The sequence below is a fragment of the Apis florea genome, unplaced genomic scaffold (assembly GCF_048593485.1).
Source record: "Apis florea isolate Af1SG1 unplaced genomic scaffold, ASM4859348v1 contig_3493_pilon, whole genome shotgun sequence".
In the NCBI taxonomy this organism is placed as follows: domain Eukaryota; kingdom Metazoa; phylum Arthropoda; class Insecta; order Hymenoptera; family Apidae; genus Apis; species Apis florea.
This window is the reverse complement of record NW_028256772.1, coordinates 3267846-3282972: the sequence shown is the minus strand read 5'-3', so window position 1 is coordinate 3282972 and position 15127 is coordinate 3267846. Positions and strand designations below refer to the sequence as shown.

Here is a 15127-nt window from a genome sequence, read left to right as displayed (position 1 = left end):
TACATTAAATTACGTTCGTATCCACTCGGATACACTCGTGTGCATTCGGCTAATTTCGGGATTCCGATTCGTTCGTACGTAATCGGGTAATTTCGGAATTCCGATATGTTCGTGCGCAATCTAATAATTCTAATTCTTTCTATTTTATCAAAAATTAATAGATGGGACATCGAGAAGAGAGGAAAAGAGATTTTTTTTTTTTAAAAACCGATCTCTATCGTAAACGTTCTTCCACTTCTTTTGAAGGAAAACGTTTGAAATTAATGTTTGGAAACGCAATGAAAAGGAAATGTGGTCATGCGTGATAAAAGAAAAAGGTGTTGGGATATCGAGTTCGAATTCCATTCGACGGGCAACATAATCGCGACAATCAAAACGGCTTTATAAGGTTTACAACGTTCTGCCCTTGGTTTGGGAAACGACACGAATTTTTTCCAGTTGCATCGAAACGAAAAAATGAAATTTTCTCTACGAAGAGAGAGAAACACACAAATGAAAAACACGAATATGAGCGTTTCTTTGACTATCGATCGGTCTCTTTTTTGTCTCTGCTCTTTGTCTCCGTCTCTCTCTTTCTCTTCCACTCTTTCTCTCTCTCTCTTTCCCTCACTCGTTCAGCGTACCGACGATCCCATAAGTAAGAAAATCAACTACTTCTTCTCTCTTTTATGATTGAAAGAAACTATTCTACTATAGCGTTACATTTAATATTTTTAAATGCTGCAAAAAGTTAAAGGGGCTATTCCAATGCGTGCCGTTATACTCGTATATCGCTATTATCGCTAGTTATATACTAAACGCTAATCTATTGTTACTCTACTTACAGCAACGTGACAAACTTTTCCGTCTAGGACGCGTACGGTATAAACTCTCTCGAAAAAAGTGAACGGAGGGGGGGGGAAAAAAAACAGAAAGAAAGAAAAACACGCGAAAGAAAGATAGCGAAAAAAAAAAAAGAGAAGAGACGATTTTCGATAGATACACGCTACACGTATACATTATACTTAGACACGATACCGAGTCGCGCGCACAGGAAAAAGACAGAAGAGACACGCGTATACTACACCCACACTCGCGTATATACTTACACGCAAAAAGGAGAAGAAAAAAAAAGAAAAGAAAAAAAGAACGAACTTACTTAAAAAACGAGGCGCTACACGAATCAACATGTAACTCAAAGATCATTGTTTTACGAACTTTCTGTGATAATTATTAACAATCACTAAATACAAGGAAAATCGCTAGTTACAAGCACAGTTGAGAGGAGGGAACGAACGGGCAAGATTGTAAATAAAAAAAAGGGACGGCGATGATCGCGACTGCGGTGAGTAGAGAAATATTATAGGCAGAGGGGCAGCGGAGAGATTAACGGATCGAAGAAGCAAATGATGTAATGTAATTGATCTTGTCACGCGATCTTAACCCGTTCTCTAATTATTATTCTCGACGGTATGCCGCCGTCGATCTCTCGAATTAAATAATTAACGACGGATGACGGAAAAAAAAAAAAAAAGACGAAGAATATCACGAGTATTAAAAAAGAAAAAGAAAAAAAAAGAAAAAAAAAAAAGAAAAAAAAAAATATAACGTTGCTCGGTTACCCACGAAAATCTAAGCGCATTGTTATTTTGTATGGTCCCATGGCGTTTTTTCTAAAATAACGACGAAAATATCGTTAACACGCGATAATGATGGTGATTATAATAAAAATAATTTGAAGCACACGTCGAACCCGCGTGTCCTCTTCTCTCCTTCTCCTCTCCTAATTTTTTTTTTTTCCTCCTTCCTTTCCTCCTTTTTTCAGGAATTGTTCGGAAATTCGCCCACCCGAACGCTTGCATCCCCGGCTGCTGCGCGCACCAAGTGCAATCGGTGCAATTCCTCGGTCCGTCGCATGTCCTCGCTCAACGCTTTTATCCTCAGCTGCACCTCTTGGATCGCCATCTCGGCGATCTTTATTTTCAACCGTTTCTCCTCCGTCTGCAACGAACGACCTTTGTTTCTTACCTTGTCCTGTGCTTTCTCTCCCCTCCCCTTCCCCCCCCTTTTTTCTTTTTTTTTAATAAGGTGACCGTACATATAATTTTGAATTTCTCTCGAATTTTCGTCATTCGATTTTATTACTCCAATTTTATTATTAATTAATTAATCACGATTTCGAATAACGCGCGTAACACTTGCTCTTATCACTTATGTGATACTTGTGTAAGAGATATTTTCAAGAGCAAGAAAATATATTTGAATTATGAATAAGATAAAGTATTTCGTCTTTGCATCTTCGATTTTCTAAAGGCACCTGCGTTTCAGGAAAAATTACCTCTCATAATGCATAGTTTTTTTAATTTTTTTTTCAATAAACTCCAGTGTCCTGATTCAAAATTCACAGATGTTCAAGATAAACGAAGCAATAATAAAAAAATTATCGAGTATTATTTGATTATTCGCACGAGCGTTTCATCTTATTACGAAATATACACAATGATGCCTCGTTAATGTGTGTAAACAATTGAAAATGGATATTATGCCGCTGACATGCTGTTAAATGGACGACAGTTGTGAATATGTCGGTTGCCGATCAGATGTTGTGCTGTCAAGTAGGCGACTCAACCTACTTACTTGTGCTTCTACTTCAATATTCATTAAAATGTATTTCATCTTGATTCAATCGTTTATAATTTTTCGGCCGAAAATTTCCCTTTCCTTCACATTTCAACTTGTTCTTTTTTTTTTTTTTAACAAATGTCGACTCATCGTGTCACACGCTTCGACACGCTAAATTATCACGAAATTATCAGATTCGTTATTCGACCATTTAATTGAACGAATTGAATACAGCTGGAAAAAAAAAATAATAAAAACTATGCGATCAAATTCTTGGAACTTGCTTTCACACGATGGTAATAATATCAAAAAATGTAGGGTTAATTTAAAAAGAATGTAACCGAAAGAAATATCAAATTCTCACGAATTCTTTAAAAAAAAAAAAAGAAAGAAAGAAAAAGTGTTGAAATCGTGATATAATGATCCTCTGGCTAGGTGAAGAAATAGAAAAATTGTCACCAATGTAATTCTTCGTCGACTTCGTTTTCAAAGCAGTAAAGGGGACATGGTCACCTTATTTCCTAACAAGAACCTCTCGACCAACTTACTTCCAGCTGCTGCAACAGCAACCTATGCTTCAGCCGATTACGATAATCCGTCAGAAAGACGTAGCCCCTGGATTCGAAACGATCGTTCCTAGGCCCAGAGTTTCTTGCTTTAACCGCGCTCCCCTCGTTCTCGTCGCTCTCCGTCGCAACGAAATCCTCCTTTGGGAATTCCCCGATCTGTTTCTCATCGTTCGCGTTGCACTCGAACGAATCGCATTCCTCGCTGTCTGCAAATGTACGTCGTTTCAAAGAATTAATTTACCGGCCGCCCTCCTCTTTTTAATACTATTATCATTGGGCCAACGAGTTTTCATCTTTCTTCTTGTTCGCAATTAATTTCATCATTCTGTCGTATATGTTATTAAATTTGTTATTAGCGTAAGAGATTCCAATCATCTTTAATACGATCGAAAGCCTAAAATTTTTTGATAGTTTTGGATGGAAGTTTTTCTCATAATATTTGTACGTAAAAGAGAAAGGATCTTAAAAGTTGGAAGTCATAAAGAAATAGATCGATTTGCGATAGACATTTAAAAATTTTTAAGTATGGTGTTTTTTAAATAATGTCGTTTTAAAAATTGTAATTCGAAAAAATTATATAAGAAAGTTTTCAATGAAGAACATACAACGAAATATTGTTATTGGAAATAAAAGAATTTCTTTTCCACTGTAATAGGAAAAGTTAAACGAAAGGAATTGCAGTTATTCCTTTACAGTAAAATGTTTTCAATGACAAAATGGTTGGAAATGTAGGAAATCAACATCGAGTGAACTTTTTAATTCGAAAAGACAAGAAATTTGCTGGAAGTTAAAACTTCTTTCTCCTCTGAAAACTTTGTAAGAAGATCTCTCTTAATCAGAGACCGGTTCAATATTGATGAAATTTGAAAAATTAAGAAAATTGGCAAAAAAGATATTGGAAAAAAGTTAGTTAATTTGATACTTTATACGAACAAAAAATATAAACAAATTTATATTTATGTTAAAATTATAAACTTATAATAGGAGGTGTATTGAACAAACAGAAGAATTTAAATTTAAGAGTTGATCCCTAAAGATCAAAGCAAATGCAAAAGTTGGTGTGCAAAAATGATTGAGTCCGTTCAAACTTACTTTTCAAGTATCTCCATCTCGTTTCGTCTAGAGCAAGATTGCAAACAAAGCCTATAAACTTGGAAAAATAAGCTTCAACTTTTTGCCATACCAACTTTTCTGTTTGCTCTAGCCTTTAGAATCACCTTTTAAATTTCCTAACCACTTCGTCCAAACACTCTGCACAAGTTGTCCGTTTCACTTTTTTGTGTGTCTCCCTTAATCACTAAAATTTTATCAAGAATCTTAAATATTCCTATAATTGTTCTTCTAGGAAATATATATATATATATATATATACAGGCTGATTCGTAAATGATTCATGATACAAAAAGGAGAAAATTTCCAGAAAATAAGACTTCGAAAATCAAGATTGAATTATTTGTACCACGAATTACGAGCCGTCCTGTGCATAAGTGGTAATTTTAGACTTTCTCTTAGTCTCTTCACTTCGTTCCATCTTACTTTCGTTTAAACGGACACGATCGCCATTGCGCTCCATTACATCGCGATAACCGAATCCCGTCACATGGGCAGCGTTTGTACCGTGCACTTTTGTCGAATTTGTGCAACTGGATTTCCTCTCGTTCCATAGACCGTCTGCCAAAATATAAAGAGTAAGTACCGAAATAAGATACCGATTATGATTTTATAACGACAGATATTTCAACAACGAGTCGTTTCTCAATCATTCATCGCGAGACTCCTTCGAAGAATTCTAAAGAAACGAGCGTGAAAATGCATCGAAGCTTATTTATCAAGTTATAAATAATTGAAATTAATTGAAAACTTAATAATAAATAAACCTAAATCTTCAAAGAGATTGTAATGTTATAAAAGGGGGATATTTTTGAAAAATTGGAGAGATTGCTTTGTTTATAAAACATCATTCGGTGCGGGCCAATATGTATACCTGTCCTTCTCGCAGACATTGTTCCACCGCACTTCGAATGCACCTCGAGCGTTCCCTCCACGGTGCTCGTGGGAAGGTAGGCGTTATTGTTTTCAGGATATATCACGGACACTGTGACGCTGTTGTTCGAAATCTGCGCGTTCGAAACAACGATACGATTCGACGTGGTTTTGCAATCGGTGGTGTTGGCCGAGGAGGAGGAGGACGAGGAGGGCGGTAGCAGACGGCTCTCGTTCACGAAGATCTCTTTCTTCTCCTCCAAACAATCCTCGTCCACGTTCGTGCTCTCTAAATTATTCGCCTCCTCCATCTTGCAATCGATGGACGCCGTCCCGTCGTCGTTCCGTTCCATCTTCACCCGGGACAGATCTTAAAAATTTGGCAAACTTTGTAGTATCCTCCCGTGTTCGTGCACGTTTTCGTTCGATTTGAAAAGACGACGAGGATTTCTAATCAAAATTAGAGGCGAACGATCGAGGCAAAAGAAAGGGTAAGCAAAAGAAATTATACCAATGAAAGCGTCCGACGTGTTCAATTTCCTAGATGACTCTTTATCGTCCTCGTACGTTTCACCGAAACGGCAGCCTGATTCGATCGGGGATTTCGATGGGCGATCGTTCAACGATCGGACCACCCCAGGAATGTCCGAGAATTTGGCGGGGGAACGGTTCTCCACGAAAACCTGGTATCGATTCCACTCGAGCGGCTCGGCCACCTCTGACTCTATGTACTTTTTATTTTCCTACAATTCATTCAGCGTTCATTCAGGTAGTTCATCAATTATCAGAGAAAGAGGAGCGAAAGAGAAAATTTCGAAGAAGCGCGTGTCTCGTTGCGAGTAAATTTATTTATTTCGTCGAAAAGAAGATTTTCCACGAAACGAGGAAGGTTTTGATTTAATTTATTAAAAAGAAAGGAAAAGAAAAAAAAAAAAAAAAAAACGCCGATCAAAAAGAGATGACGATTTCGTAATTACGACTTTCGAGAATTGAACATTGCCCCTCTTAAAGATTAATAAACACGATTATTGACGAGCATAATTGAATAATCCCGTTTATTTGCGATTAACGGAGGGACAAGCGAATTTTCTTGCGGAAGAGAAAGAAAAAAAGGAGGAGAGGAGGGGAGGGAATAAGGAGAAATACCTTTCTGAACGCTGTCGCCTTCTTGCAATGATACTTGTAATTCTGCCAATATTTCTTCAATTGTGCGGACGTCTTGCGGGTGAATCCCGCCTTCTTGAACTCGTCCTCGATCGTCGTCCAAATCTTTTTACGTGTCAACGTTGACGCGCTCTTGTCAAGCAGAGGGGCGTACTGCTTCATTATGGCCAACAAATGGACCCTCTCCTCCTTGTCGAATTGATTCTTCTTCCTGTCGGCCTCCGACAAATTGCGCGGCATTTTCCTCCCCCCCGCCCGCCCCCCCCCCCCCTCCGACAGTTTTGAAGTTTGAAATATATATATATATATATATATATATATATCGATCGATGTTATATATATATATATCGTGAAACGAGTATCGGTGCTACGATTATCCCTCGCGCTTGACAAGGGGTGAAAATTTTTGTTTCCACGATTTCGTTCCCCCTCGTCGACACTTAAAAGTGACACTCGCGCAAGATCGTAAGATCGAGGGGAGCGTAAGAGCGTAAGATCGTACGGAGAGACTATCACGGAGGAGACTATCTTGGCAGAAGTGCGATCGGTTTTGTTTTTTTTTTTTTTTTTTCCCCTCGAAAGACAAGAACGGATCATCGATGCCGATTCGCTGCTCTTTTTTTCCCGACGCGTGTACAATCCTTAGTAGTTTTGCACCGTTCCCTTTTTTTCCCCCAGTTTCTGTGTGCGTGCAACGCGGAACAAAGGCCGATCGTTCTTCTACTCTCCAGTGCCAAGTTCGATTCCGACGAATTTCTTTCCTCTCGTAATTATTCCCCAATATATCGGAACACGTGTGCAAGTGATTCTTTTTATTTATACGCGTAAATGTATATTTTATATATTTTTTTAATTTATATGTGTATGTATGTATATATATATGTATGTATATACGTGCACAGTCAAATTGATACTAAGCGTTGCACCGCATTGCCAGCGTTTTGTTTTGTTTTCCAAGCAACAGGCGGCGTTTCAAAGCGTGTCAGAGCGTGTTTCATGCACGTGAAGTCGGTTCAATTTCGACGGAGGAAAGCGTGAAACGCGATTTATATTTATATCTGCTTTTTCTTTTCTAAACTTATATTCCAACAATAATTTTTGCAACGAAATTATACAATGGTATTTTCTATATTTTCTCGTCGCTCATCGTGTGATTCTACTACTACGACGAATCGATCATTCAACGATTCGATTGTTTAACCAATTGTCTTGTGCGATGCGACGTAGATTTGTGTGTATATATATATGTATTATATACACGTATATAAATTTTGTCAAATGATAGGTAATCCGTATTGCATGAAGTGCGATGAATTCGATAGCAAAACTACATTTACATTGTAATTGAATTCGTTTCTTTTATACATGTATGTGTATATGGAAATGGAAGAAAATAGGTATGGATTATTAACCCTTTGCACTCCTTCATTTTACCTACACTTAATCGTGTGAAATTATAACAAATTCTTTATTTACAAGGTATTTGAAAAAATTAGATTTAAACATTTTAAATTATTTTAAAAATTTTTACAACGTTAATAATTTCGAACCATACACAGGAGTCCTAAGGGTTAATAATAGGATAATAAATTAAAGAGAGAGAAAAGGCTGAGAGTTAAATTTTCGATGAAATCGTTCCGCGGATATTGAAGCAAATTGAACGAATCTGAAGATCCATCTAATTACTCGAATACTTCTCTTAATGTAACATGGATTTTTTGAGCAGTTAAATCCGCAATCTAATTCGATTTAAACCGACGAGATAAATAAGAAATCATGGTTGCAATCGTCTTTCGCATAAAAATCGCGATTTATGACGTATGACAGATGCCGATTGTTAGGGTGAACGGAAGCGTTCAGACGGCAATTTTCGTGAGATTCCGCGTATCGGTCGAAATCGGTCGATATACGATTCTCTTCGAATCGAGATGGCTGATGAAACGTAGAAAACAAATGATAGCATTCGCACGACAGCTACATGAAACGCTCGTTCGAGGACACGGCATTAGTAGGGATGGGATCAAGTTCGATTCTCTGACGACGAAATAGAACAGACGTGACATCTTATGGGATTTTCCGTCGCATGTTCTGAAATATCAATCTCGAAAAAAAAAGACCAAAGGGTCGCTCGCGCCATCTAGTAGACGTAATTTAAATACACACGTGAACGAAATTAAATTATTCAAAAAAAAAAAAAAATTGTATATCTCATAATTTTAGAAAATGAAACGAGAACGTTATCCATCCACGATTAATAAAATATGGGAAGAATATACAGTCAATTATTATTTTTTATAAAATATACAATTGTATCACTGACATTAGCTGTACAATGATATGATTATATATCAAATATGATTTTATCTTGGTTGTAAATTAGAGAATCATTCTGACCACGATATTCCTTTTGCGAGAAAATTTATTTATCTTTAAACGCGTTATTTAAAAATAAATAAAGATTCTCTTTCGACGTATATATATATATTGCAGCGAAACGTGTATAAGCAACAAAAGAAAGTGCAAAGAAAATCGGCGTTGAAGAGTAGATCTGAATATAAAATCGAAATTAGGAGATATTCTATGGATATTTTACGTTATTATGGAAAATGAAAAATAAATGATAGTTAAAAGGTGATAGAGAAAAGGAAAACTAAGAAAAAAATAAGCGAAACAAGCTTTCTACAAAATGCCATCCTACTTTATCCTATGTATTAATTATCTATCTATTTGTCTACAACTACATATTAAATTTATCTACATGATTAACACTTTTAATTCTGCATGCAGTTAATTCTAATAATACGTTTTACTTAATGTTTTCTTATAATGCAATCGTTTGTTCTTTTAAAGAACATTGATGAGATGAAACAAGGTATTAAAATATTTTAAACATTCTATCTAAAAGCATTTTTCTTATCCTCACTTAAACAAGAACTAAACATTTTGATTATAAATCTTGCCTATTGAAAATCTATTGCCTATTGAAAGAAGATTCTTTTCATAACTCTACTTACATTAATACTATCGATATTAAATATTTTAGGAATTTATGGTACAACATGAACCACATGTTGTGCCATAAAAAATGCAAATAAGAAAATACCAATGATGGCTACTGAACTATATCACATAACCATCAAATATTAAAGGGATTTAGAATGAGGAAGTTTAGACAAACAACTTATAATAATACTTTCTTGGAAAAAAGGAATATTATTTGGTGGAACTTTGAAACAGGAAACAAAAAGGTATCTTTTAATAAAAGGAAGAATACAACACCTATCAGAAAGCTTCTTTGATTCTACCTAAGAAATGAAAGATATATCTCTTTTTGAAAAAAAGAATTTCTTCTCTCTTATTTCAACTGAAGAGTTTCTAACAAAAATAAAACAGAATTAATAACAGATTTAAAAATAATTAGTCTCTATAAATGAAGACCAAGCATAATCTTCTAATCCTTTTTTCCCATTTATCTTTTTCAATTTATATCTGTAATTTAATTATTGGATGAAATGAATAAATTTGTAATTAACTAGAAAATAATTTACATTTTCCAATTAATTATAAAAGAAATATTATTTGAAAAAATTCAAATAATATTAAGATAATTCATAATTTTAAAAGAAAACCATTCGTTCATAAAAAAATATACTTTTAACAGTATTTTCAATAACAAATGGTCTCAATAAGGGGATGCTGAAAAGAAAAAAACGAAGAAGAGGTAACCAGAAGGGTTACCACAATAACTATCCACTCAATGTAAACCCGAACAAACCGTGAGTGGAAAATCTCTATTCTTTTCGCAACACTAATATACTAAAGTCTCAAAAGAAAACACGAAGAGTGCTTTATTATATTTGCAATGCAATTTTCGATCAACAAAAAAAAAAAAAGAAAAAAAAATAGAATAGAAAATTCGCGAAAGCATACACCGTCAATAAGATGTTTTATCTATTAAATATTTACGAAACTCTAATAAACTAATTTATGCACTCTTACTACATTATATACGCAACACTAATAGCGGAATATTGCAGCTATCGCACGCTGCTAGCTTGTAGTACAATCATCTTTCTGCAATTCTTTTGATTGCAATAGATGATCCAGAAGCAGAAACGTTCTTCCATGGTCCAAACGGAAGAAATAAGGGCAATTTGTAAACGCAACACTAAACAACGCGATCATTCATCAACGCAACACTAATTTAAAAAACGCGATCGTTTATCAACGCAACGCTAATTTTTAAAATGAGATTAATATAAAATTGACTACTATTATAACTGCAAAAATACTTCAAATATTCCGATATAATCAATCGCAACACTATGAAATAAATACAAGTTTAAATAATAATAAAAAAAAAAACAGTAAAAAAAATAGACTAAACCATAATCAAAGTAATTAAAAGCAATCGCGATATATTTTACAACGCAACACTAATTCAACCCGTTTTTAATCAATCGCAACACTAATAAAAAAATCGCGATGCCCCTGATGACTGGATCCGATGGGCCGGCATGCAAATCGGCCAGACAACACAAAAACATTTACTACATATTACTAAAACGAGCACAGTGACAAAGTAGTAAAAATGATTTCCCATTCTTTGGATCCAAACAGGATCCAAAAAATGAGAAGCCATTCGTTGCAGCTCTCTTCGTGACAGTTTGTCGAGCCTCTTCGGTCTTCCTCCTTCGGGCGCGATGCCCGCTGAAACTTAAATCTAGGCTCGAGATTTGCTAATCGCAAACAAAAAAAGAAATAAAAAAAATTGACTAAATCGCGGAAGCTGAATACACATGGACGACCAACGATCGCAATGATCATTCTCCGTACATGTGCAAAATCTCGAGCGCAACGTGCGTTTCGAAACCAAATCACGACCGCGACCGCGGAATTCGAAAAATCGATGATCGAAACCAGAGACAAATGATCATCGATGACCACTCGTCTCAGTTTCATTCCCGACTTTTCAAATTTTATTTCCTGAAACAGATTGTCACGAACGAAAACGCGCCTACCCGATCAGAGACTGTGACAATCTGCCCGGCCCTACCTACTTATAACTAACAGGCACACAAGAAGTATACTACCTATCCTACCTAGCCCTATATTTAAAAAATGGCAAAACAGGCACACCAACACACTCATTCCACGATTCTCACACATAACGCCCGGGCGCAAAAGCCTACACTAGGGAAAGCGTCCCGGGACACCTCCGACACCCGAGCTTGGCATACTACATTCGCACTCTAACTGTACGTACCATTTTCCTGAAATCGACTGATGAAGGCTAGCGACCTTTGCGTAAAAAGTAATCAAATTTCTATCTGTATATTTAATTACATTTAATTCTATAAATGTTGGAAGAATGATTTTCTAAATAAGTTATGTTATTAATGTAAAATGAAATATCATCATTATAATTATAATTTGAGAATAAGATTAATTATTGTAAATTTTTCATCTGTAATAGATGTAATATTGTTCTCATAATTGTAATGAAATAATTGTTGATGAACTAATAGTTGAAACGACGCAATTCCACAGCCTAACCACACATACACAATGTGGAAAATACGTCGTGCACGATACGCTAACGCATCATCAGTCGCTGAGAAATTTTTACAAACTTATCAATTAGGGTCATCGTATCCAATGCCTTTCTCTCACTCAAGTAATACCTGGATACGTGAGTGAGATCCTGGCAATGAACACGGAAGGGGTTAAATCTGAAAATCCTGAGCTAAAAAGATAGATTAGTGTAAATATTTTGTATATCTAACGGGCTAATGAACTTTTATTTTATATAATCTTATTATATTTCAAATTTTAATGACTCTATTTGATATTTTATTTTTTAATAAGGAAAGTTTTTGAAATTTTAATATTCTATAAAAAGAATTACTAATTAAAATGAAATAAATCAATTAGAAAAGTAGAAAAGTGATTAAAATTCAATTCTGAATAAAGATATTGATTCAGAGTTTAAATAATGTTAATGAAAATATCCTCAGGTGATTTCTTCGTCAAAGCATATTTTCGAAAATACAAGTATACAAAAATCACAGCTTTGATTTCAAAATCTACCTGTCGCGAAGTGTCTTCTTGCACGTAACATTTCAAAGGAAAAGAATAAAATTCTATATTATCTTGAATATTAAACAATTAAATCGTTTAAAACATTATCATGAAAAAAAAATGAAATGATTTAATATCACATTCAAATATTCGTTTTTAATTCATACATTATTATTCACTTAAATATTAAATATCCATATTATTATATTTATCCATATTAAATATATTCTTACAAGTTATTACTTTCAAATTAAATAAATTTCTATGATCAATTTTGAATTAATATTTAAAAACGCGAGGTACAAGAAGACCTAGCCTAAACTAAATAAATAAATACAAAGAAAATAAATCTTACTACTCTCGGATATATAAAATATATATCCGTGGTCACTGTGCTCGTGCAAAATTCTACGTATACAACCAATCACTCGTGTCGATTCGGATCTTTCATCCTACGACATGATTGAGTGACTGGAGGAACCAAAATGCATGCGACTCACCATTAGATGCGAAGAATCTGCATTGCCATTACTGCTAACCCATGAGAAATCATCGTGAGAGCTGTAGCAAAAAGTAGAACATTATATTTTACAAATATGATCAAAATTGAAGTTTATATATTGTGTAATAAAAATAATAATAATAATTTATCTTTTTAAATAAAAACTTAAAATTTAAAAATTGAAATTCTCTGATTATCTTTCAGTGAAAGAATAAAAGGCAAAAAAAAAATAATTACCTCTTCGCGTGGTGGATGATCGCCTTATTCTTGAGAAAAACACTGACTCTATCAAAAACGAATATTAAAATAAAAAAATAAAAATAAAAAACTACTAATGCGTCTGTATAATCACTGTATAATTACCGAACAAGCACTGACTCTAATTTCGCGTATGATTATTGTAATTAAATTCACTTCACAAAGCTATTGAATTCTAAAAAAAATAAAAAATACTGCGAAACAAACACTGACTCTATAGATCACATTGCACGTGATCACAATGATCTGAAAATAAATTTCATTAATGGGGAGAAGAAAGTTGTTAAAGAAAATAAAATGTTTTTATATGAAGTATTTCTTAAGAAAGACATTATATTACAATATATACATATTATTTTTAAGAAAAATTACGTTTTGAATGTTCATTATTAAAATTAATAATACGTCATTTATTAGAAATATTCGAAAATATTTGCAAATTTTTATATAAAATTTACTATCAACAATTTAGCATATTACGAATTATTTCGAAATTTTTTTTATCATCATTTTCATATTTTCAAATAATCAACATAATAATTATGAATTATATATGTACTTACATTTTTCTCCGAAATTAAAACATTACCTTTTCTTCATAAAATATAAATGTCATCATGGCGTCCATATTGATACTTTTCCCGCCTAAAATGATGTCAGCAATCGATTTATCTGAACAAAAAAAAATCAAATCTTTGAAATAAATATATAATGTATATAAGATTAAATTAATAAATAAAAATAAAGCAATAATCTATCGAATTTTATTTTAAAAACTCCTAATATGAGTTAATATGAGTTAATTGTACCGATCCAATAAACGAATAAAAAGTAAAATTATTCTTCAAATAATTATCAACTAGAATAATATTTAACAAATAAGTGAACAAATACAACACAACAATAACACAACAACAATATAAAATAATAATATAATAAAATAATGTAAAAGAATAACTATCAAATATATATTACGCAATAAATTTATTCACACTCGAAACGAAACGTCTAACGAACATGAGTTTCGACAACAGAATGATACTCGCGTGCCTATTGCGATGTATCGAATTACAAAATGGAGTGGGGGGTATGCTCAACAATTCCACTTTATACGTTCGGAATGTGTCGACATATACAAATAGAAACAATAAATTTTCTCGATAGAATTATAAGAAATGTTTTCTTGTGACTTTGAGTGTACAAACAAAAATAAGAAGAACGCAATAATCGAATATTCAGATGGTCATATTTAACATTAAAATATATGAGAATGTGTATATGTGTGAGAATTGATTATTACGATCTAACTACCTAAGTTTTTACACAGATATAAAAATAAAAAAAATTTCTAATAGACATTGTTATTAAAAATGAGCAAAGTCTTACCATATTTGTATGAAAGTAGTTGAATTTTCATAATTGTGATAGTATAAACTGCAAAAACTACAAAAATTGGTACATTGTCAGCCTTCCCGCCATCGAAGTTGCAATCAAATGATAAAGACACTCGATTCTGCTATAATAATGATTAAACAAACACGTATTGATTAAACTCACTTTAATAATCTATAATTGAACCTAATAACTATAACACTGTAACTCTATCACACAAATTTTATATAATTACGCACTTTTGCCGGCGAAACGTGACTCTTCCTCCTGGTTTTCAACTGTACACTGATGCCATGCGCAATATGATGCGCACTGGTTCGTCTCACTGTTAGATCTTAGCGCCTTTCTGATTGGCTGAAGCATAATTTCCTATTTATTTCAGTCGCGCGAAAATTAAATATGAATTTCTATATATTAAAATCTCACAAAAATATTGATTAAAAATATAATAGGAATAGATTATTATATAAGTTAATTTATTATAAAAAATTAATAATCAAATTATATTAATAATCAAATTAAAATATAGAAGATTGAAATAAAATATTAAATTATTACAATAATTTAATACTCGAGA

At 33.5% G+C, this 15127-nt stretch overlaps 1 protein-coding gene across 2 annotated transcripts; it reads right to left on the bottom strand.

Moving 5' to 3' along the window:
• Positions 1-1184: 1184 nt before the first annotated feature.
• On the bottom strand, positions 1185-6557 carry LOC105735382 (uncharacterized). 2 transcript variants are annotated; one of them, XM_086912760.1, is made up of 6 exons: positions 6300-6557; positions 5665-5896; positions 5155-5523; positions 4707-4841; positions 3150-3376; positions 1185-1980 (listed from the first exon to the last, which is right to left on the bottom strand). In XM_086912760.1, exons 1-6 carry the CDS (start codon positions 6555-6557, stop codon positions 1801-1803), a joined length of 1401 nt encoding a protein of 466 aa, XP_086768886.1. In that variant the 3' UTR covers positions 1185-1800. The 2 variants fall into 2 exon arrangements, with proteins under 2 accessions (XP_086768886.1, XP_086768888.1); XM_086912762.1 differs by lacking the exon at positions 4707-4841.
• Positions 6558-15127: the final 8570 nt, after the last annotated feature.

Coding starts and splice junctions, on each gene's coding strand:
- LOC105735382 (XM_086912760.1), bottom strand. CDS start 6,557: ATGCCGCGCAATTTGTCGGAGGCCGACAGGAAGAAGAATCAATTCGAC. Junction 5,897..6,299: donor AGGCGACAGCGTTCAGAAAG/GTATTTCTCCTT, acceptor AATGAATTGTAG/GAAAATAAAAAGTACATAGA. Junction 1,981..3,149: donor TGCTGTTGCAGCAGCTGGAA/GTAAGTTGGTCG, acceptor CGTTCGTTGCAG/ACGGAGGAGAAACGGTTGAA.